Source organism: Pezoporus wallicus, unplaced genomic scaffold (assembly GCF_028554395.1).
Source record: "Pezoporus wallicus isolate ANWC-B61680 ecotype Strahan unplaced genomic scaffold, APGP_CSIRO_Pwel_v1 contig_8747, whole genome shotgun sequence".
Taxonomy (NCBI): Eukaryota; Metazoa; Chordata; class Aves; order Psittaciformes; family Psittacidae; genus Pezoporus; species Pezoporus wallicus.
In genome coordinates, this window is record NW_026641976.1 from 882668 (window position 1) to 905376 (window position 22709).

Genomic DNA, 22709 nt, shown 5'->3' on the forward strand with positions numbered 1-22709 from the left:
CAAGTCAGTAAATTATTTGTTAATAATATCCAAGTCTACATACTTCCTGATAGATAGGCCAAACTGCAGATATAGAAAACCTGTGTCTTACTGCTGATACTCACAATAATATTCCAATTTATCCAAAATTGATTTTTTAATAATATTAATGAGGTATTAGTCTACAGCTGTTCAGTTAGCTTGGCACTTCAATTTTAGATTTGAATTCAGAAACTTTTAATTTCCTAGCACCACTTAATACATTCCGTTTCCAATTAAAGAGTATTGTTCCTCTTGTGATGGACCAGTCTGAGTCAGGGACATATTGCATAGGGTAGCATAATAATACCATGTTGGATTAGGTAGCATAATACCTTAGATTTAAAAAAAAAAACAACAACAATAAAGAAAAGAAAAAGACACACATTGTGAAGATTTGAGTCATCGATAGCTTCAGAATGAGGGCTTCAAGATTTTTTCTTTCTCCTTTTTACTGCTTGTACAATGCGTACCCCTTCTTCTGTGGGTATACGTGATTGACTTTGCAGACTTAATTTTTTTTCTCCTCTCTGGGAAAAACTGAGATTGAATATACTCTCTTGCATTATAAACGAACAGCTTGTGCATAAGTGTATCTTTTCCTTTTAAAGGTCAAGTACTTACAAATCTCAAGGGATTGATGTCACAGTCAAGTACAGTCAAGGAAGCTGGACTGGAGTGCTTGGTACAGATGTCATTACTATCCCAAAAGGAATCTATGGCAGCTACACCATCAACATTGCTACCATTCTTGAATCGGAGAACTTTTTCTTGCCAGGCGTTAAATGGCACGGGATTCTTGGTCTTGCCTACGATGCCTTAGCCAAGGTAAATTATCCTTTCCCCAGCTATTGTCTTTCACAATGACAATAAACAGAAATCTAGCTATTAAAATAAATTGAGCAGATGATCTGTCAGCATTAGACTCCTCCCTTCCAGCCACTCTTTTGTATGGATCTTTTGTGTTTGTTCCAGAAAGAATAAATTGGGAAATGATGGTACTGCAGTCCTATGTGAGGATTATGGCTTTTGTGGTAATGAAGGCTCCGATTTCAGGTCCCGTGGAATGAACAAGTTTTTACAGAGCTTTTAGTACCAGACTATGGGAGTAATGGCTGCTGGCATGTGTTTGAAGGGTGTATATTAAGGCTCTGATGACCTCCCTCAAGACCTGTCAATGGACTGATGAACTTACTTGGCAGAGCACTTGGCAGTTCTTTCTTAGGCATTCTCCATTCACCAAGTAAAAGTTGAGATGGAAGGCATATATACGGATAATTTCAGAGCAAATATTATTTATGGTGTTTTCATAAATGTAGAACCAAGCACATCCTGTTCTCAGGTAGAAGTCTTAACATTTATTACCTTGTAATCTAAAACTGAAAATCTGATTGGAATACTATGTTGTCATAGTTTTCAACCCATGCATAGCTCTCTGAGAAATTCACTAACTGAGATATACTAAATTAGAATAAATAATTCAATACTGCCCACCAACTATGAAATTAAAATGCTTTATTCAAGAGGTATGTAATCATGGTGTTGACTTATGCCATATTGCTGTCATACACTGTCAACATACAGACAAAGAAGAGCTGCTTCTCAGACTCAGGTTTGGATAAATAGTGCATTCAGGGCATTTATTTTTCCCTTCTTCCAAAGACTTAAGTATTGTTGGCTTCTGAGGCTGCTCTGTCCTTTTTGCAGTAAAAGCATTTGGCACCTCTCAAGCTAGCCAGGATCTCTGCCTATCATGAGATGTACCTACATGAAAGTCAAAATTATAATGAAACTGCAGTGCTCTAGTAACTGCAAAGGAAAGCATGACATGAAATGTAGGAAAGAACCTATTGGCCAGTTATCAACTGAAGTGAGTGTGCTTGGGTATAAAGTTCTTTAAAAGAAAGAAGAGGAAGAAAGGGCCATTAAATTCAAAGTTCATTAGAATTAAACTATGCTTAAAAATTGAAAATCCACACTTTAAAATTCTGCCCTTTAACTGTGGAAATGTGTGAAGGGCAAGCTACATTTGACTGTTCTAATAACCCAAAGCCTTTTCCAAACAGAAAGCATCAGTGAGAGTTTCTGCCTGAAACTGAAACTAGTATGTGAGTTTGAAAACTGCAATTGAAAAATACTCACGTGTGTCAGAGATTTCTATGACAGTGGTCAAGAGTAAAAATGTTTTTAAAAGCAACAGAAACAGAAAAATGACAGATGTTGGGGTTTTAATCACTTGTTATTTCTTGAATTTTCATCACCTGGTTGTCAGAAATTCAGTTTACTTGAGAAAAGTTGTCTTGTTTGAATGATTTGCTTTTTTCTGCAAAGAAATTTTTTAATTAATAATTCTCCAATTCTTTTCTGTTTTGTTTTTCAACACCTTCAAGCCTTCAAGTTCTGTGGAGACATTCTTTGATTCTCTTGTGAGGCAGGCAAAGATCCCCAACATTTTCTCCTTGCAGATGTGTGGTGCTGGATTACCTGTTTCTGGGAGTGGTACCAACGGAGGTAGTCTTGTGGGTATCTGTCAATCTGAGAGGGAAGATGTTTCTTCGTTAATCTCTCTCCCTCTTTTCTATGACTATCCTACTTCCAAATTTAGTTTTTAAACGTGAAATACTTTAGATTTTTTTTAAGGAAAAGTTAAGCATTTAAGCAAAACTCAAGTGTCAATTTTCATTCTCCATTCTTACTTACTTTTCAAGCTTGAGTAAACGTCTGCATTTCAAGGTAAATCTTAACAAAGAAAAATATAAATGTTACAGTGTTTCCTCAGGGCAGATTCTGCTACCTTTCTCAAACTGAGTAGTCCCTTACTCAGCTGCTCAGTTTGTTCAGTCTTACCAAAATGCTGCAGTACTTTTTTTACATGATGTGAAAAGGGGGAGAGGAAACAAGGCTCTTTTCCATTTTTGTAGACAACATGTTAAAGCAAAAAGTCTGAAGACCAGATTTTCTACTTACTGTGATTCTGGAAAGTCTTTCCATCAGTTTTAGTAGGACTGAGAATTGGCCATTTTTTATCTGGAATAGAGATTTGAATGACTGTTCCCAAATTATGCTGAAAAAAGCATATCAGCACATGAGTTGATCACAAATAGTTATTTTGTAATGAATCCATACACAGTAAATGTTAACAAACATGAGATAGATGAAGCCCAAGAGAGAACTGGCATACATTAGTTCAGTTCAAAGTCTGATGGTCTGGTATGCTTCCAGTCAGCTTCAGTGTACATTTTGATGGAAGCTAACAGTGACAGCAGTGATAGGATGGTCATATTCCATTTTGGCTGTGTGTAAGAAAAATGAAGTGTTCTTGAACAATATTAAGGTTTTTCTGATCTGATAAAGTGAATTTATGATGTGCAAGTTTAATATTCTGTCCCATTTTTATACATTGGCTAGATTAAACCACTGAAGATACTGTTTCAATTTCACACAATGGAACTTTCATAATAGGATCAGTGTTAGCTTGTAGATGAATGCTGGTAATTTGGCCCAATGTAGGAATTCTTTTTGAAGCACAATCTATGTAATGTCTAGATGTTTCATACTGGTTTATTATTGACAAAGAATTTGCCAGTAAAATCCTTACAAATGGTGCTAAGTTAAAATTTTGATGCCCTGTGTATCACAGTTAAATATTCTGCTTTTTTTGGGTGCTTACTCCAAATCTAAACATCCAGGATTTTAAAGCATGGGAATTCCTTCCTCCTTTCCCTCAGGTTCTGGGTGGAATTGAACCAAGTCTGTACAAGGGAGATATTTGGTACACACCGATCAAAGAGGAGTGGTATTACCAGGTTGAAATTCTCAAACTGGAGGTTGGAGGACAGAACCTTGAACTGGACTGTAGAGAGGTATTTGCAGTTACGTGTTTCTGTCTAAGAAAAACACTTAATTGATCAGTTTTGACTTTGCAAGCAGGTGTGTATTGCAGTCTCCTCTGAGAATTAAGGCTACATGGTAACTTTGAAAAGAAATGAATGAGCCATGTGAAATGAAGGGTGTACATCAAGCATGCTAAAATGGCTTCAAAGCGGACTTTAAAGCCGTTAGTGGTATTAGTAAACTAAGAACTAGGGTACAGTTGTTAAGTGAACAGTCCACTGAAAATAAGGCTGCTGTGGCTTGGAAGGGCTCAGCCTCTTGGCTAGTTTCAGTTGTTAACAGATGTGTCTTAACACTGAAGATGGTGCATTAATTCCGGGAGACAACAGACTTAAACAGCTACCATGTATGGTTTTCTGTTACACAGCAAAATAAGCCGAAGGGTTTTAAAGCAATTCTGGTCAAATAAAGAAAAGGAAAGATTTTTGGATTGACTCCTGTAGAGGTATAAGCATGTAATTCACAGTGGCAGTGGACAGGTGTCAACCTGGGACACTTCCCAAAGGATCTCATTCTATGCCTCCTTTTTTTTTATTTTTGTAATCCACTTTTTATCGCTTCAGCCTTGCCAGGTATTATTCCTGAAGGACATGTTTTCTGTTTTTATTAGGAATAACGTTCTGCTATCTCTGGATCAGCCTAATGAGACTGTGTTGTTGCAATTTTTATTCCAAAGCTGTTTCTTTTTCTTTTTTTTTCTGAAGGATATGTGCGTATGTGTGTGTTTTATTTGTTTCCTACTGTTGCTCATTGCTATTCATGCTCTGATTTTAGTTCTATGATTTTCATGTCCTGTTTTCATTAAACATCTTAATTTTATCTTGTGCTTGTTCTCTTAGTTGGAAATCACTGGGACATCATAATTCTAAAGTTTTTATAATTCATATAAATTAATGATAAAAACCTTATGTGTGCATAACTATTTCCATACAAAGTACAAAACTCATATTGCCATATAAAATATTTAAAATGAGTCATACTGTCTTTCAACTTAATAAGCAAAACAAGGTCTATTTAAATGCCTCTATAAAGGAAAGCAAAACCACTGGTCCTCTAACATAAATGTTTATGTTTGCTTTTCTTTCTTACCTTACAAAAGAGACAATATGTTTTTGAAGAGGAGCCCTTGTACTAATGGTTTAATACATGCTGTTTCCAGAAAACAACTTGCCTAAAAATCTAGGGGTGTTACAAAAATTTCCTGTTATTGTTGCTCTTTTCTAAGCCAAGGTTTGCTTTCACATTGTTTGTATTAGCACAGTATGCTAATCACCGGTACAGAAGCATCATTCCTTTCTTGATCAAAGGAGGTCTTCCTGTAAAAATTTAGAGGAAGAACAGTAAATTAGAGCTAGTATAATTAAAGTTTGGCTAGTTAGGGGCTTGCAGAGGATGCATAATTCACTGTATAGGATGATGAACTGTATGCCCTCTCTCCTGTTAGTTGTTTTCTAGGAAATGGAACATTTCTTTTAACCGTCATCAGAGACTTCTTCCTTTCCTTGCCAGGGAAAAGTAGTCCCCTCGCTTCAATGCTGGGAATCTGTCCAGTATTACACTGCAGATGTGGCCTTGAGCCTTACAGACCAGGCAGGGCTGAGAGAAGTACTGAGCTGCCAGCAGTGCAGGCTGCACAGAGTGCACTGTTAAACATTAACCAGGAAGACTAAGAAGGCAAGTTGCTGCCTGCTGCAAGTATGCTGTACACAGCACGAAAATCCAGGTGCTCAGTCCATATCCGAGCAATCGTGCTACTCCAGGCACTTTGCATGGGTTTATATTAGTGGTGACCCTCTTGGCTGGGCCTTATACCTACTTTTTTTCCAGGGATGGGTTTCTAGGACAGTGGCAATTGCGTATTTGTGGTACCAATCTGTTAAACTGGACTCCACAGTGCCTTGATACTTCTCTCCACTCTTTAGAAGCATTTCTGTTTATTCTAAATGGTTTCCTGTTTGCTTTTCTTTCAGCTCTGCTTGGCAGCCTATAGCAGCTCTTTCTAAGTTAGTTACTTTTTTGTTTGGTGGGTTTTATTTTCATCACTGTGCTAAAGCTATTCTGTATGACTTGATAACATCTAAACCAAAGTATTTTAAATTTGCTTGCTCTTTAACCTCTTCCTAAAATGCCTATGCTGTATATTATTCTCTGTCTTATGATTATGCCATAAATATGTCACTGTTCAGTTCTATTGATCTTACTGCCTAAGCTAGCAACAAAAGTAGTTAATTCAAACAGCTGTCACTGCTACTTGCTTCCCCTCCTCCCCCAGTTAATCATAGTTTTTAAGGAGTTCATGAAAAAAATATATACCTTTTAAAATGTTTATTCTTTGCTTGATGTATCTGAAATTGGCTGAAATATCCTCATCTGAGGGTTTGGGTTTTAGTAATGAAATGTTTGCTATGGGGTTTTAGTGCCAATTTTGAGGCAGCCAGATTGAAATTTCAAGGGGATTTTATACATGGGGTTTTTTCCGTGTTTTAGTGGTTTTCAGCAGTCAAAAGAGAAAGGTCTGGCACTTGTCATTTGTACTCTTGAGCCAGTACCAAGTGTGACTTGTAGTGAGGTATAATGCTCCCCAAGTATTCTTGAATTAGATGTACCAGCCATTAAAAGTAAGTTGCTGCACTGTGTTTAAAATAGAGTGAGTTGTTTCCATTATAGCAGAGACCTTGATTCAGGGCTTGGACATACTTGTAAGCTACATCAGCATACTTAGCATCTGTCTGTACTGACCATGAGAGTACTTCTGCCCCAAAGCATGTGGGAAGTAAAGCAGATTAGCTCACAGCTCTGACAGGGGCTGGGGTTTACTTCTTTTTACAGTGGTTTGGCTATTTGTGCTAGCTGTGGTAACACACAGTAATTTCCCGAGTGGTGCAGATAAACTCAGTCTTGTGTCTAGGCTGACCGTATCCTGCTTTTGCTCTAAACTTCATTTGAATTCAAGCTGTCAAGTAGAGAGAGCTGCCGACAGATATGACATGTGGCTTTGGGAAGACAGCTATCAAAAAGGAACAGCTTTGTCATTGTTATGAAACAGTGGAATCTGCATTACATAGCTACAGTGTGTAACTTCTTTAATTTTTTCACCCTCCCTAGTACAATGCTGATAAAGCGATAGTAGACAGTGGAACCACGCTCCTCCGTCTGCCCCAGAAAGTCTTCAGTGCAGTTGTGCAAGCGATAGCTCGCACATCTCTGGTAAGCTAATGTCATTCAATCTGCTCAAAATGTTAAATTCCTGCTACATTATCACATCTTTGAAAGGAGTGTCATCTTTGCTATCTACCTTGTAAGTGACAGGGTTTTAACCTGGGGGGAGCAGAATCTTTCCTGATCTACTTCTGTTAATAAGTGAGGAGTGACTGATAGTCTTAGGAAACAGAAAAGACAAAGGAAGATGTGAAGATGGAAAGGGAGAAGGGAAAAGGGGGGTCCAAGTACAAAACAGAAATATGTATATGGAAATGCGTCAGAAATAGTGCAAAGTTGGAATATTTTGTTCTAAGCATTTCAGAAACATGAGCATAATACCTGTTGCTCTGATTCAAAGTATAAAGAGTGCAAAAATCAGTCCTTTCACTCAAAATGGAGTGTTTATAAAGTGGAAGAACCTGCTATTGCAAGCAGTTTCTTTCCAAGTATAATGCCTATTGTTGTATAGAATGGATGCCATTCATTAGGATTTTTCATATCAAGAAAACTGCTTTTGACCTTCATTATTGAATTATTTATGTTTAAAGGCGTCTTTCTTTGGAAATAGAGTGGGCTTTAGAAGTAGGGCATGGAAATGGTGGATTTCTGTGAGTGTAGAATAACCAAAGCAGCATTTTCTGGTTAATATAAACTATTCATAACTTTTGGTTGAATACAGTGAACAGCGCCAAGAAGGTTAAAGATGAAGAATAAATCCCAGATATTTCAGTGTAAACAATTTAAACATTTTTGTCACGGATTCACAGACAGCTGTACTTGTTGCAAATCACAGGAAATACAGTAACTGGACTATTGGCTAGTTGTCCAAAAGACAGAATATTTGCCAGTATGCTGATAATTCAAGATTTAGATCCTTTTCCTACCTGATTGAGAGCAGAGATTTGGCATGAAGTGTTCTTCACTGCCTTCAGGTGTCCAGCATCTGATATAAATGTACTAGTTACTTTATGTAGCTCAACTTCCCTAGTTGAAAAGTTTTCTGTTTGCAAAGCACTTACGTATTGACTGGAACAATTTCAGTCAATGAGAGGGGAATTGTAAGAAGCCTACCCAAGATCTCTTGTAACGGCATCTTGTGGTAGGGCATCCTCCTGTGAAGTGGATCACAGCAGTCCACACTCCTCTCTGGTCTTGGTCAGGACATTTGAACTAAGACTTTCCACATGACAAGTAAATAGTCAACTGATCAATAAAGTATTAGAGGGAAACCACTCACTTGTTCTGCTTGACAGTTTCTGGTCGTTCTATTAAAAATGCATAAACTAGCTCTTCTCTTTTAGGGTTTCTTTTTAATCTCAAGGACCTTGCTGCTGTACCCATTTCCCTACACACACACACACACAAAACCCCAGCTTTCACAGCTCTAAACAAAGGAAATAATCTATAAAATAAGAAAGCAGTTACAAGATGTAAGGATCAGATTCCAGCTGTGTACGAAGAATGTCAAGACAATGGATATTTTCAGTAACTGTACCATAGCATCACAACTGTACTTTTAGCACTTTGTGCTTCTGTCAGGCTATGTACCACTGAAACATAAAATCATCTGCTGTAGTCAGACATACTTCTCTGACCACAGGTGAACTAGGTTAACAAGTTCCTGCTCCTAGCAGCTTGTTATGAGCTTCCCTGCAAGATGTTATTGCCCCCTCAGGTATACTGAGATAACTGCATGTGAAGCGTTCCTTTATCCAACTCCATAAAAATCCAAGGCTGTGAGCTTTATGCTCTTCAGTGGTGCAGATATTTTTTTAAACCTTACTTATTTGGACTGACATATTTTAGGGAGAAGTTGTAGATGCAGAGATGCAGCTTGATATTGGCAAGTCTGAAGGGTGGTGGTTTGGTTAGGTGGGCAGAGGTGAGCCGCAGAGGGGTGGCATTTACTGCACCTCACTGAGCTGAAGTCAAAACAGCATGTCTGTTCATACAGAGTGAAACTTAGCATGTAATACAAAGTTAATAACTTGAAGAAAGCAAGTCTCAAATAAACCTAAAAACTTTATTTTAATAATCTTTTAGGTGTCATACAGCCAAATCCCTCCAATGCATTTCTTCAGCATACAGAAGTAAGGCAAAGAAGTGCAATGTAATAAACAGTCTTCCTGGGAAATGAAAGTAGACACTTAACACAGAGCACTTCATGGGCTTGGACTGTCCAGTGTGGGTGCTACCATGCAGTTTCTTCAGATCACAAGCTCTGCTTTCCAAGAGAAAATGAAAAGAGAGAGCTGTATTTTCAGCAGGTGTGGCCTGGGATTTATCTGTGAGGGGCAGAGCATTCTGCCCTGTGCCAAGAAATGTACTTAAGCACACATTGAGAGCTAAAGGTAAACCCAGTCTGTATGTGAGGGTAAGTCTCACTGTGTGCTTCCATGAATGTAGGCTTTCTGGCCCAAAACCAAGAAATAAGCACCTGGAAGTACTAAGAGCCTAATATTGTGCAAATATTTCATTAGCAGGTATGTGGGGTGGGGTGAATACTTGTGACCTGTTAAAATGCCATATAACTAATGTATGAGCTGGTGTTTACAAAATAATCAGTATGACAGTTAAATACAAATGAGGGGAGTGGAGAGGATGGATTCTATCTTTCTCCTTTCCCAAAGGGGAGGCTTTGGCTGTGCAGCATCAGAGCAAGATACTGCCTTGGATGTTCCTTCATGTGGGAATGAGAACCAGTGCAAAGTAATGCACTCAAATAAGGCAGGTTTTTCATCTGATCTGGCAGCAGATCAGCTTCAGGGAGCAGGAACATCAGGCAAGATGTTTGTCTTAGGCAAACAAGCTCTCTCAGGGTTTGCTTTTTGCTTTATTAGTGACATATTATATAATATATTAAAAACGACTGTTAATCTTATTTCAAGAGCATGTCAAGTTGTATTGGCAGTGAGTGGCAAGGCAGCAAAAGACAGAGGGATGTGTTTCTTTCCACTGACCGTAGCAGACCTTGTTTCCTCTAGATGCCAGGAGATTCTGGCTTAGACCTTGTCTTCAAAACCCTGAAGCTGAGTAAGAAGCTGTAGGTCTGTGAGGAAGTGAGATGACTCCATTGCATATTCATGGGTTTTGTATTTTGGTTTGTGTTTCTAAAAAGTGTCTGCTGCTTCAAAACATTGGCGTTTGTTCAGAGCTCTTCAGAGAAGATGTAGATGGGTAGTAAGAGCCTCTTGATGCTTTTCCTCTGTGGTACTGATTTCTCAGGGAGGTTCTACATGTCCACTGCAGAAGTGGAAGCAGTGAGACACAAATGGGGAAGGAAAGAAGAGCTAAACGTACTTTGCCTCTTCCCCCTTCTTCCAAGTCACAATGGGCTATGATACACCTTGATTTGTGTGTTGGGTTTTTGCTTTGATCCTCAAAGAAAAAGCTCCCTGTAAGACTTGTGTGCATGCTTGAATTTCTCCATGGGAATTGAAGAAGTATCAAGCAGTGGTAGATATAATTTACAAAAATCTTATCAAAATGTCTGTAATCTGTATGCTTTTTTTTTCTTTTTTTTTTTTTTTAATAGATACAAGAATTCTCTTCTGGTTTCTGGACTGGTTCACAGCTTGCATGCTGGGATAAAACTGAAAGACCCTGGTCCTTATTTCCGAAACTCTCTATATATCTAAGGGATGAAAACTCCAGTAGGTCGTTTCGGATCTCTATCCTACCACAGGTCTCAACATTCTTTGTTTATTCATTTATGCATTTATTTTTACTGTTATAAAGCACATCCTCTTAAAAAAAAAATAGGAGCTATTTTTAGCCATAATAGAGAACTGTCTTATTGCGTGCAAGGGAAATCTTTTAAAATGACATTTTAAAAATCAGATTGTAAACAGGGAAGATAACATACTTGTCAAACCTAAAACAAAAAAGGAAAACAGTTTCCCGGTGAGTGTGCAGTCCATGTAGTTGGGAATGATTTTTTCAAATTGTCAGGAAAAATAGGCAAGTTCTTGTTTTGTTTCATGAGCTTTAACCATATTAAATGTGAGTACAGAATGTGTGTGTTTTGTTTTGATCTTCTCATTTTGGGAAGCAGATTGATCTGGTTTCTGTGGCATTCATGTGATGTCTTCACCATTTTCCGTAACTTGGTTTGCTTACCTTTTATTATTATTCCATCCCAGCTTTTAGAAAAAAAAAATGCCACTTTTATTTTTCCTTTCTGGCTTCCACTCCTGGTATAGGCTGCAATACAGGCTAGTATCCTCTAACATTGCTAATACAGTCTTTTACCTCAGGGGATGGTCAGGAGCAGAGGGGAGAATGAACCTATTAATTAAGTGTATTTTTAACTTGAAATATAGTAAAACCTTATGATAAGCTTTTTCTGTATTGATCATGTAGCTTGGCAATCTTTCATCTTCCCTGAGGGCAGAAGGGGTAAAATGTGACTTGAATTTATGAATCTAGAGCCTTGAAGCTGACACTGAATGCTTTCTGAATGAATTCCATCCTGATAATCTTTTAAGTAATAGAATTATTCTCTAATTTGAGTTCATATGCCAAATTCTTTCTCAGCTATCTTTCCCTTATGGAAAATACAATAAAAAGTGGCTCTCGTGAATTTGCTGTTGACCTTCACATAGTGACCGACTGTGTTCAAATTTAAGCTTAGAATCTGAGAGCTTTACATCTTACCTGCATGTAAGCTCTGACCAGTTTTAAATCATGTACAAAAATCTGCTTGCCCCAATTCATTCTCTATTTCCAGTGGAGTTTGAGTGCTTGAATATCAAAATCAAGAAGTCTGAACTTCTAAGTACTGTGTGGTATTGCTTCTTACACTCTGTCATCTTTATTTTATTTTATTTTTTTAATAGCTTTATATTCAACCTATCCTTGGAATAGGAGAGACTTTACAGTGCTACCGATTTGGTATCTCTTCCTCCACAAATGCTCTAGTTATTGGTGCTACAGTCATGGAAGGCTTCTATGTAATATTTGATAGAGCCCAGAGGAGAGTGGGCTTTGCAGTGAGTCCATGTGCAGGTAAGTGAAATACAGTTCAGGACTTGATGGGTGAGGAAACACCTGGTCTCTCAGAGAAAACCTTGACACTTATCTGATGGGGAAAAGCGTGATTACTTATGATGTGTGAAGGGTGTATTTTTGAGCAATCCCAAGTTATTCACATTTCAAGGGGAGAAAAAAAAAAAGAAAAAGCTGTATTGCACACAAGTCTTTTGGCATGAAGTAAATCAGCCTCAGCTTTGGGTATCTTAGCTGCATTATTCCCTCTGAGAGATCTTTTTGAGACATCTGTCTCTGTGTGCAGTTTCCCCAACAGTTACATGAGACAAGTTCCTGTTTTTAATGCAGCTTCATTATTGTGTAGTTCCTGTTCTAATTTGCTGATAAATTAATTCTTCAACTAACTTTTGGAATGTGTAGTAAAGTACCTTACTTGCACTTTTCTTTTAGTGTAAACTGTGCCTTTTCAGCCTCTCTTTCTGTCAGTAAGAAAGAGCTAAGGTGAAAATGGGACTTGGATAAAGACTTGTGTTTGTGTTGGCTCTAAACAAATAGGTTTCTCAGTGTAAGTAGAAAGTCATTGATTTTTTAATTATCTGCTGAGGAAATGTGAAAAAGCTCCTTTTTTTTTGCTTTTTGTTATTTTAAAGTGCTGTTCAGTTTGTCTTTTCATGATTTCTTTTATCTCATCAAGTGTAGTTAAAAACAGAAGTTTTGAGGTTTCCTCCCCTGTTGTTGAGGCATTGCTTTGTCACCACAGGGACATGCAAGTGGGAGAAGAGGGAAGGGACATGAACCCATACCCAAGTTTCTGTCCTAGACAGAAATGGTGACACATGGAAAACATTGTATCATCTGAGATTTTCATGAGAAAAGGACTACTGCTGACAGTGCTTCTTTAATCCCCAGTATTTGTGTTAGAGAGGGTAAGGGCAATAAGTAGTTGAATGCTTAATGCAACCTGGTAATTGAGGGGAAAAAGAGGAGAGGGACTAGGTAGCCGAGTTGTAGCTCCAGGGCATTTTAAAAGCCTTTTTTTTTTTTAATCTCTCCATTGTTAATGGGCTGAAAATTGTCATCTTTGAGCTTACTATGAAAGAAAGTCTGGATATTGATGTGGACCTCTATGAGGTACCATGCAGTGATGAAAGACACATTTTGAATGTGTCTGAATATTTGTCTCGTTACACTTTAGTTCCAAAATGTGTCTGGAACTAAAGTGTAACGAGATAAATACTACAAGCCAGGTTTTCCTGCATTTCATTTTTCCTTATGCTTTCTAACTGCAATTTCAGCAAGCGTAGAGCTGCCTCTTGTCCCTGTCACGCTGCAACCATTAATGGAGAGGGGAGGGGGCGTTTTGACAGAACATACTGACCAACATCTAGTCAGCAGGGGCCACAAGTCAGCTGATACTCATAAGAACACTTTGACAGCAGATCTTTGTTAAGAGAAAGAGCTGGTGAACCATAATAACACCTTAATGTTAATATTGCTACGTAAAAGTATAGAGTTCGGCCATTCCAAGTAGCTCTGCCAACCTTGTGTAAAGAGGAAGAACTGAGCTTGCTGAGTAGAAATGAAATCTGAATTTGCATGAGCTTGGACGCATAATAATACCCAGCTGGTGCTGGAAGGCATTTCCTCCTTATTTCTTTGTCCATGCTTCATGCATATGTCTAACCTAGCATCATGGGAATTTAGCTTCTTGAGAAATCAGATGACACAAGCCACTGACTGAGACAAGATACAGTGATCTGTCAGACTCCACTCACGGGGCAGATGACATTTTGCTGGATATGCCAGTTGATTTGAATTCATTCCAACACAGCTTGTGATTTCCGTTATTTAACACTGCTTTCATCAGAAAACCACAACTGTGAGTGGCTAGCAGTCTCTGCAGTGTGAGGGATTAAGCTGCCTACCTGGCTTCCTGTGGAGTACAGCTATGTCCTTCATAGCAACTATATTAATGTAATTTATTTGGAGCTTTTTAGTCTGTTTGTGGACATAAATTAAATTGAATGACTGGTGGCATAAATTTTCAGAAATATTGAAATACAAAAGACCATTTGGTGTGGCTTTGCAATGACCTATGCTTTCTTGTTTACAATAGAGTGTTAACGCTAAATTTAAGCCCATGTTTTTATAAGATGTTAAACAGGTATGTGATGAATATAAAAATGAGGGGAACAGGACTAAAGGCTTTAACATCATTGAACTTCCTGTTGAGACTTGACTAGACATGAAAACTGGCTTATTCCGCAATACTTGCACTGTTTTCATTCTCCAGGATGTACCAAGAGTTAGGAGAGTTAGATAGATTCCTGCAGGAAGCTATTCTATTGTAGCAGGAAAAGAAATTTGCTTTTTTCTCAATATGGGAAGCCCTTGAAGACTTAATTCTGCTCATTACTAATTTCAGATTGTTTCAAACTGCCTGTTGATAATTTCAGGGATAACTTACTATTTATAGGATGACTAGAAAAGGCTTGGATCAGGTTCCTTCTTGAGACAATATGTTTGGATCAACTAGGTAGTATTGGTGAAGCGACATAATAGTACCTTGGCATCAAGCACAATTAGACGTCTAGTATTTTTGTAGTAAGTGAGAAGATCCTAAGAGCAGCACTTAGATGGTTTTTAGGAAAGAAGTGCACCAAGCACTCTAATCTACAGTAAACTGTGATGAGACACCCATATCTGTGGGCACTGAACGTGGGAGAATGGATGGCATGATGAATAGCAGAGCTTCAGTCCAGAAAGGCCTTGGTAACCTGGAGGACTAGGCAGCAGAAAACTCAAGTTTCAGTGAACAGAAGTGCAAAGGTTCTGCACCTCAAGCAGAAAACCAGCATTCATGGGTACAGTCTGGGAAGGGACTGGCTGAATAGCAGCCTTGTGGAAGAACAGCTAGGTATTATAGTGGGCCCTAAACTGAATGCAAGTCAAGATTGAGTGCAAGTGAAACTACATAACAAAGGACAACACCCACCAGTTACATTCAGGAAGGCTCAAGTTGGACATGAGGAATTTCTTCTTCACCAGGAAGGTGGCACAGCACCGAAACAGGCTGCCCAGGGGGATCAGTGCATCTCTATCCTCAGGGTATTACCAGACCTGGCTGGATAAAGCTGCAAGTGACCTGATCTATTGATGGTGACAGTCCTGCTTGCAGTAAGAGGCTGGACTAGGTGACTTTCAGGGGCCCCTTCCAAGCCACAGTTTACAATTTTATGATAAATTTGATCTTACTTTAGGTTTGCTTCCTTTCCAAACCACCCAAGATGGTGAGTGAGTGTGTTAAAATTCTACACAAATGTCATAAACCAGCATTTTCCAGAGGTGCCATTTTTGTCCTGTAATCATCGATAATGAAAATCTTATTTATTTGACATCAAGAATTTATTGTAGGTAGCTACCAGATACTCTTAAAAAATATGCCAAAATACCCTAATTCATCTAATGTGTAAATAAGCTACAGGTGTGTGACTGTTAGTATGTTAAGGGCTTGTTTGAACAATTTAGGCAAATTTCTTCTCTTTTGATTTCCTCTCACTTTCACTGGGAGTGGAAGACAGTGAGGGAAAACTTTTGGTTTTGGAGGGAAGAAAGCAGAGGCTGTGCTGCTATCAAGTATTCTCAAAATGTAATTTAAAATGTTGGCCACTATGGCAACAGTTTTCTATTGCCTTTTTTAATAGGAGTAATTGTTGCACTCAAGCCAAATAATGAGTAATTAGGGACTGTATATTTTCAAAGCTGTCTCCAACATGGAAAATTATGCTGCTTTTTTCACTTCTTCAAAACACTAAATTCCTAGGTAGTAGTACTTATACCTTGCATTTCACATTAGTATTACATGTTGTTTAGCTTGGTTTTGCTGCAGAACTTCATAAAGACAGATTAAATGGTGCAAGGGGGTGAGATGTCCAGAAAAAACAATTACATGGTAGACAAATTGCAGTAGTGGGACTCTGAATAAAACTGATTTCTGCCACAGACCTCCTAGGTAGTCTTTTACAAGTCTGTCCACTTCTGTGCAGCTCCCTTACAGTATCTGTGTAACAGCCATGTCTTGGCAAAGATATGCTGACAATATAAGGTACATGGGCCAGTTTATTGCCATCTGATGAGCTGAGATACTATATGTTTGATATTCACCAGTGTTATTACGGTGGTTGTGCATGCAGCCTCAGCTTTCACCTTCTCCACTCCAGCAGCTTATTGCTGCTAAAGGAGTCTTCCCACGCTTGCAGCTGGAGAAGGGGTTGGTTCAGTTGTGTGATTCTACAGAAAATTCCTTGTTTGGGCATTTTGTTTGCTATGAAATGTTGGTTTTCTGTATAGTCAGTGAGTTGCCCTGACTGTCCTTGCAGCCAAACAGTTACTAGCACCAGCACAAAAGAGGCACTGAGGGCAAAAACTGAGGACAAGCAGGACTGTCTCTTTCAGCAGCAGCATGCAATTAACTTGAATTAAGTCTCTTAATTTTAATAAGACTCAAGGCTTGAAGTAATATGAGGTGTTAGGAGGCCAGAGACTGAATGCCAGCTAAAATCTCTCCCAGTAAACTGCAGGTAGAGCAGCCCACCTATTCTGCATTTGTTTTTCCACAAAAGATCTTAAAGACCACCTTCCTGCTTTTCCAAAACACAGATTTCCCTCTTCCTTCCAACGGGTATTTTAGACTAAACTCTTTAAACATGCTTTCAGGAGTCACGTCTAAGATATGTGTAAATAAGAAACACTGTTTTCAGCAGGCAGGATCGCTTAGAATTTGGCAAGAATTTGTCTGTGTATAAAACAAACAAGAAATGAAGCAGGAAGGTTAAAACTGAGGCCTTTATAAGAAATACGCAAATGTGTCTTGAAGTACCTGACCAGAGAAGTGAATTACAAGTGTTTGGAAGGTTGGTTAAAATACACAGATAGTACTAACTGCAGACTCCTAGTTGCCCCAGGCACGCCAAAAGGTATCCGTCCTTCCCTGGCCACACACTTGCAGATATGAAATGCTCTAAATTTTTGTTGCCCTAGGCAACTCAGTTGCTGTGCCTTTACAATACGGGTAGCCCTGTCCACAACTCGGGTGAACTTTGCTGCTCTTGCCACGGTTACTGTGACAACCATGAGCGGCATAACTCTTTTTAGCAGATACTGGTGTAACAAGTAGGGGATTGTGATGGCAAGGAAACAAGTCACACAGTCTCTGATGTTACCGAGATGGATGGCTGTTCAAGAATGGAGCTGCCAAGGCACCCCTTCGTGCTTTTTGCCTTACCTTTGTCATCTCCATTTTTTGAGCTGCTTTGTTAGCTTCTCCCTCCCTGGCGAACAGCGCTGCTCCTTCATGTCCCAGCTCCTCAGTCCTGACACTGACCTTTTTCTCCAGTGTTCCCCTTTTCTGGACCACCTTCACCCAGCTCTTCTGCCTCACTTCCTCTTCCTTCTGAATTTTCACCTCCACTCACAAGAGTATCTATGCTGCTTTCCACCCTGCACCTTGTGTTTAGGATACAGCCCTTTAAGGTACCTGTGAAGCTAATGAACCTGCATGCTGCTCCCTAAGACCCTGGTAGATAGCAAACCCAGAAGATGTAAGAATCATCTGAGGTACTTTTCCAGTTGTTTCGAATGCTGGAAATAAAGTTAAACTGCCCAGGACCTGACCTACTCCAGTGTAGATGTTGTAGGATTTTTAAGCTTTGTTAAATTGACATTTCTGAAAGGTTAGTCCAGGGACAAAAGGTGATTCAGTGGCTTGGGCTTTAACTTCATCTGCAAGAGATCTGATTTAACTGTCCTCTCATTGACAGTCTGGGTAGATGTGGGAGTGTCATGGTCTCCTTATGCTTCAGATTCCCATTTTGTAAACATGGGCTACTATCATTTTTATTGCAATGAGAAATATAAGAAAACATGAGATGTATGATAATGGAAGGAGAGAGATACATAGGTATTTAGGCTAGATCTCTTGTCATTTGCTTTTAAATGGTGTCTGTAGACTTCATGTTTTCCTTTTTGTAATTTCTCAGAAGTTGATGGCTCGCCAGTATCTGAGATTGAAGGCCCTTTCACAACAGCAGATGTTGCAAGCAACTGTGTTTCGAGCGTTTCTTTCCATGAACCAGTGTTGTGGATTGCTTCCTATGCTCTGATGAGCCTGTGTGGAATTATCCTCCTTATATTGATCATCCTGCTGCTTATTCCACCACGGTGCCAGCATCGCTACACTGACAATGACGTGGTCAATGACGAATCCTCCTTAGTGCGTCATCGATGGAAATGAGAACTTGATCGTCAAATCTGGGACTTAAACAGAATGAAAAACAAAGTACTTTGCCAAGGGGAAGAAGCCAATGCCTCAGTCCTTTCTACGTTCATTGCAAATTGCTGTTGAAATCCAGCCAAATATCCTGCATTATAACTTTTTAAACTTTATTTTCTAACACTGATTCTGAACCAAAGCACTGTTAACCACCGCTTAAGTGCTACGGTACTGGATTTGCTACTGCAGTAAAATGAGCCTTAGTGCTCACAATAGTACCTTCTTCTTTTTTTTTTTTAAAAAAAAAAGGAGAGAGAAAAACCCCACACCACGCTGTTCTTCCACTGTCCATCCCTCTCACAAAAAAAAGAGCTGTCAGTATTTTCTAACTAATCAAGCCCTGACTGTAGAAAAAGAGAAAAAACTTAATAATCTTTCTTATTAATAGCATTAAATGAATACTGCTTTATGTTTACATCAATTCATTTTGAAACTGTGCTTATGGTGCGGGAGAGGGAGAAAGGCCAGACTTAAGCAGCAGAGGAATGCAAATGAGGTCAGGAAGAAATGTTGGTCTGTGGGTTTTTTTCCTCAAGATCACTGCTGCCACTTGAGAGGGCAGCCCTTCCTGAGTGTCATTACAAAATAGTTTGAGGAGGTGAAAACTGGGGAACAAACCTGTTCAGCCTTAGTGTAAAACAAGACTACCTCTCTTAATCCACAAGGATGATACCACTGGTAAGCCTGTGGCTTAGAACTGGTCTTGAAGCACAAGATGCTCATACAACCAAATACAACTCCTTGGCTTTGAAATAGTGGATTTTATAAAAATTAACACTTCATGACTTTCCACTTTGGTGCACAAAAGAAAAGCCTCTCAGTTTTCCCCCTGATATGGGGTTTTGTGGGGTTGGTTGGGTTTTTTAGAGTTAAGGATGACTGATACTTAGAAAAGGCTGGTCTTCATATGTATTGGACAGATGATAAAGTTAAGGTCTGTGTTCTGCCATGTCTTCTGATATATCTGAAAACAAACATCGTAAAACTGAAAACAATAGTGGGAGAGAGCAGGAAAGAATGTATTTGACCAGACCTCCACTGTACAAGCACAAGTCTTAATGCCAAGGTCAGAACATGGTATTTTCTTTGCAAATAGGACAATTTTTCCTGTATCAAGTCAGTGAGCATTGTAGGACCTCCATCTCTTTCTTATAGCACTGGCATAGTCAGGCTGAAAGATAAACAATACAAGGTTGAGGAGTCCTGTGATAACTATTAGTTATCTGGTTTGGGGGCATGGGAAGGGAATAAAAAAAAAAATGGGAAAAAAATTCCTTTGCATTTTGATAGCAGAGCAGTTTTCATATTTGTGTGGGAAACAAGGAGAAAAAAAAAGGAAGCTTGGCTCTGAATCTGCCAATCCCTTGCCTGGAAAATTTTCTGCCTATAGTCCCTTCAGTATGGCTTTCTGATTCACACTGCCTCTGCATCTGACTGCATGGAATAAGCAAAGACTTCTTCTTTTCAGAAATGGTGCTTTTACAGAGGTGAACATTATGTGTGTGAAAATAAAGCACTCTTGGTTTTTATTAACTAACTCATGTATTTCACTTCATAACTGGAAGTGCCTGTGGTTTTCTTTCCTTTTTAATTCTTGTACTTTAAAATTGCTTGGCTGAATACAGTAAAATGATAGGTGTCGTGATCCAATGTCTGAAAATTATTTCTCTTGGAATTAGGAGGAACTTTTGAGTTTGCCTCCCTTCTTTGCCTCTTACTTTGTAAAAGGAGAAAAATGATGAATTATAGGAAATGTAAGAAACTGTAGAACTTAGGTGTTTCTCTGTATTCTATTTTCCATGTTTCTTTTTTAATGTCTTATAATTAGACTTTTTAGTACACATTATAACAAAAAAGAAGTCCCCTTGAGTTTTTCTTAAAGCAGTATACTTTGCTCTGAAAAGATAAGAGTGGTGTTTCCAATTCTGTGGTTTGGTTCCGTATCCTCCTCCTGTGTTTGGTTATATACATAACAAATAATTTTAACATTGTATTCCTTCTTCTACAGTATGTTAATATAAGTAATGCTTCTGTCAACTGTTTCAAATAGAAACACAGTGTGAATGTTTCAATTGGTACAGTGGTAAACAATGAGCCTTTTTTCAATTCAGAAAGTAGTAACACTTGTATGCTCTTTAAACTGTTTCTTAGCTGCTTCCCTCTCCCCACTCCCTCGGATCTCCTTACCATAAAGAATACTAGGAAGGAATTTACTGGGAAAGGTTCTTGGTATATATTCTAATGGCAAGCAGGATTTCTCTGCAGTTGCTTAACAAAGTACTTTCAGTGTGCTAGATTTTATATTAAACCTTTCAGTTTTGCCCTTTCACTTTGAATGTCATTGGTCAAGACATTTTAATAGAAACACTTGAATTATAGGAGCAATAATCAAGTAGCACAAATGAAATGGTGATATATTCTTGAATTTCAAGGCATCCCTTGTCACTAAAATTTGGCTTTTAGTAAAAATGCTGTTAGCGACATCTGCTAGCAGCACAAACTTCCTCTCAGCTTGTAAATTGATACTTACACTGGCAGATATTTAGGTGAGTATTGCTTTGTTGCTCTGGCAACAAGAAAAGCAATAGAAACCCTTGAGGGTTCATTTTTAGACTACAGCACATTAAGAAAAATAATGCTCTCAGGCATTTTTCTATGAAAGATGAAATACAGTAACAGATTACAGTGTTACCAGTGTATCTTACTGGTGATATCTTTACCTGATATATTTTTATTTAAAGGAGAGTGCTGGCAGGTATTTTGTGTTCCTCTTAACTAACTTCAGAAAGAAGATTAGACCATACCTAAAATATATATATATATAAATCAGAGCATTAAGTAAAGATGGTGCTGGAAAATATTCTCTGTTTATTATGAAAGACAGAATGCTCCAAATCGCAGCACTCTATTCCTTATATATGTATCAATATTTCTTGCAGAACCAGCATTCTCCTAATGTGAATGTAATATCATGTACCATAAAAATGTCAGGGACTGTTTCTTAGGATGCAGCCTTTAGATAACTGATGTTATCAGTGCAATCGTTAGGGGTTTGAAGATGCGTGATTTGAGTTCAAGTAGTCAAACCTGAGTTCAGGTATGCAAATATGTTAGTTCTATCCCACTGCCTTCACGAGGTTTAGAAAGATTACAATAGGCTTTTTGGCTCAATTTAAATGCTGAAGAAAACAGAAGAAAAAATAGTAAAAGCCTTTTTGTTTTCAGTCTCTGTAAAAGAAGTTAGGTAAAGGAGATTGTTCTGTTTTTAAGGTGAAAGAGCTGGAATTAGGATTTGCATGCTGAATCAATCTAAATGGAATATATCAAGGCAGCATACCATTCCAGTTCGCTGCTTAGATGCTGTGCAAGTTAACTAGTAATAATCACAGAGCCATCAGTTTTGGTATTTCTTATTAATGTAACAGTTGCTTAACAACAGTAAACTCTTTATCAACTAAAGTCAACCTATGGGTATTCTGCCCAGTTACTTGCTGTGTGTTGGCTGCCTGTGTTTGACTGAAGGATGAGCCGTTTGTATACTAAGCTTTTCATTTAAATATGAAAAGGTTCATGAGAATTGCTTAACACAGCAAGTTTTCAGAGAGAGTGGTCCTTAGATTTTCTGATAATCCAGTATTATTGTGCTACTGAACGTTTCCTTGATTTCTATAGGGGCTTCCAACAACTAGGTTAGTTGGTCATATCCTGATCTCAGACATGAGCCTCGTATTTATAAGTAATGATACAAGCTGCATAATGAAGGGCACTGGTACAATGACATAATGGAGGTGAAAATAAAGGAAATTGTGGAAAGATAAAAAAGTAAACTATCCTTCATTAAAAATACTGAGTGCATAACAGATTGATCATTTTAAGAAGGTCTGTACAATTTACCAAGACATTGGCAAACTTGACTCTCTGAGAAGTTGTTCATTTCTCGCTGCTGCTGTTCTTGCTGCTGCTCAGAGAAGTGAAAACAGATTGGTAATGGGATATGAGCAATCTTCTGAGCCAGTAAGATTTTCTGGCTTCTGTGGCCTACTTAGACATTAGGTCAGGCTTGCGAGTAGTCCAGAGTCCTGGTAATGGCTTGTCAGTAACATATCTGAAATACAGTTGGTGGCTTCAGCCAACCCCCTGAGTGACACAGATCAGTACCACAAAAGCCACTGCTGTGGCTTGCACTAACTGACAGAAGGACTGTGGTTAGCTGAAGCTGGCTGGTGTTGTGAACTGTGGAGATGCTAAATAATTGAGCCTTCTTCCAAATCAAGGC

At 38.6% G+C, this 22709-nt stretch overlaps 1 protein-coding gene across 2 annotated transcripts in view; it reads left to right on the plus strand.

Moving 5' to 3' along the window:
- The window catches only part of BACE2 (beta-secretase 2), a 44986-nt gene extending 26325 nt beyond the window's left edge, over nucleotides 1-18661 (plus strand). The window contains exons 3-9 of one of the 2 annotated variants that reach the window (XM_057426361.1): nucleotides 630-846; nucleotides 2409-2537; nucleotides 3747-3881; nucleotides 7018-7119; nucleotides 10649-10798; nucleotides 11952-12120; nucleotides 18141-18661. In XM_057426361.1, coding sequence (XP_057282344.1) covers nucleotides 630-846; nucleotides 2409-2537; nucleotides 3747-3881; nucleotides 7018-7119; nucleotides 10649-10798; nucleotides 11952-12120; nucleotides 18141-18394 — 1156 coding nt within the window. In that variant the 3' untranslated portion in view covers nucleotides 18395-18661. The remainder of the gene's footprint in view (nucleotides 1-629; nucleotides 847-2408; nucleotides 2538-3746; nucleotides 3882-7017; nucleotides 7120-10648; nucleotides 10799-11951; nucleotides 12121-18140) is intronic. The other variant, XM_057426362.1, reaches the window with a different exon arrangement.
- The last annotated feature ends 4048 nt before the right edge of the window (nucleotides 18662-22709 follow it).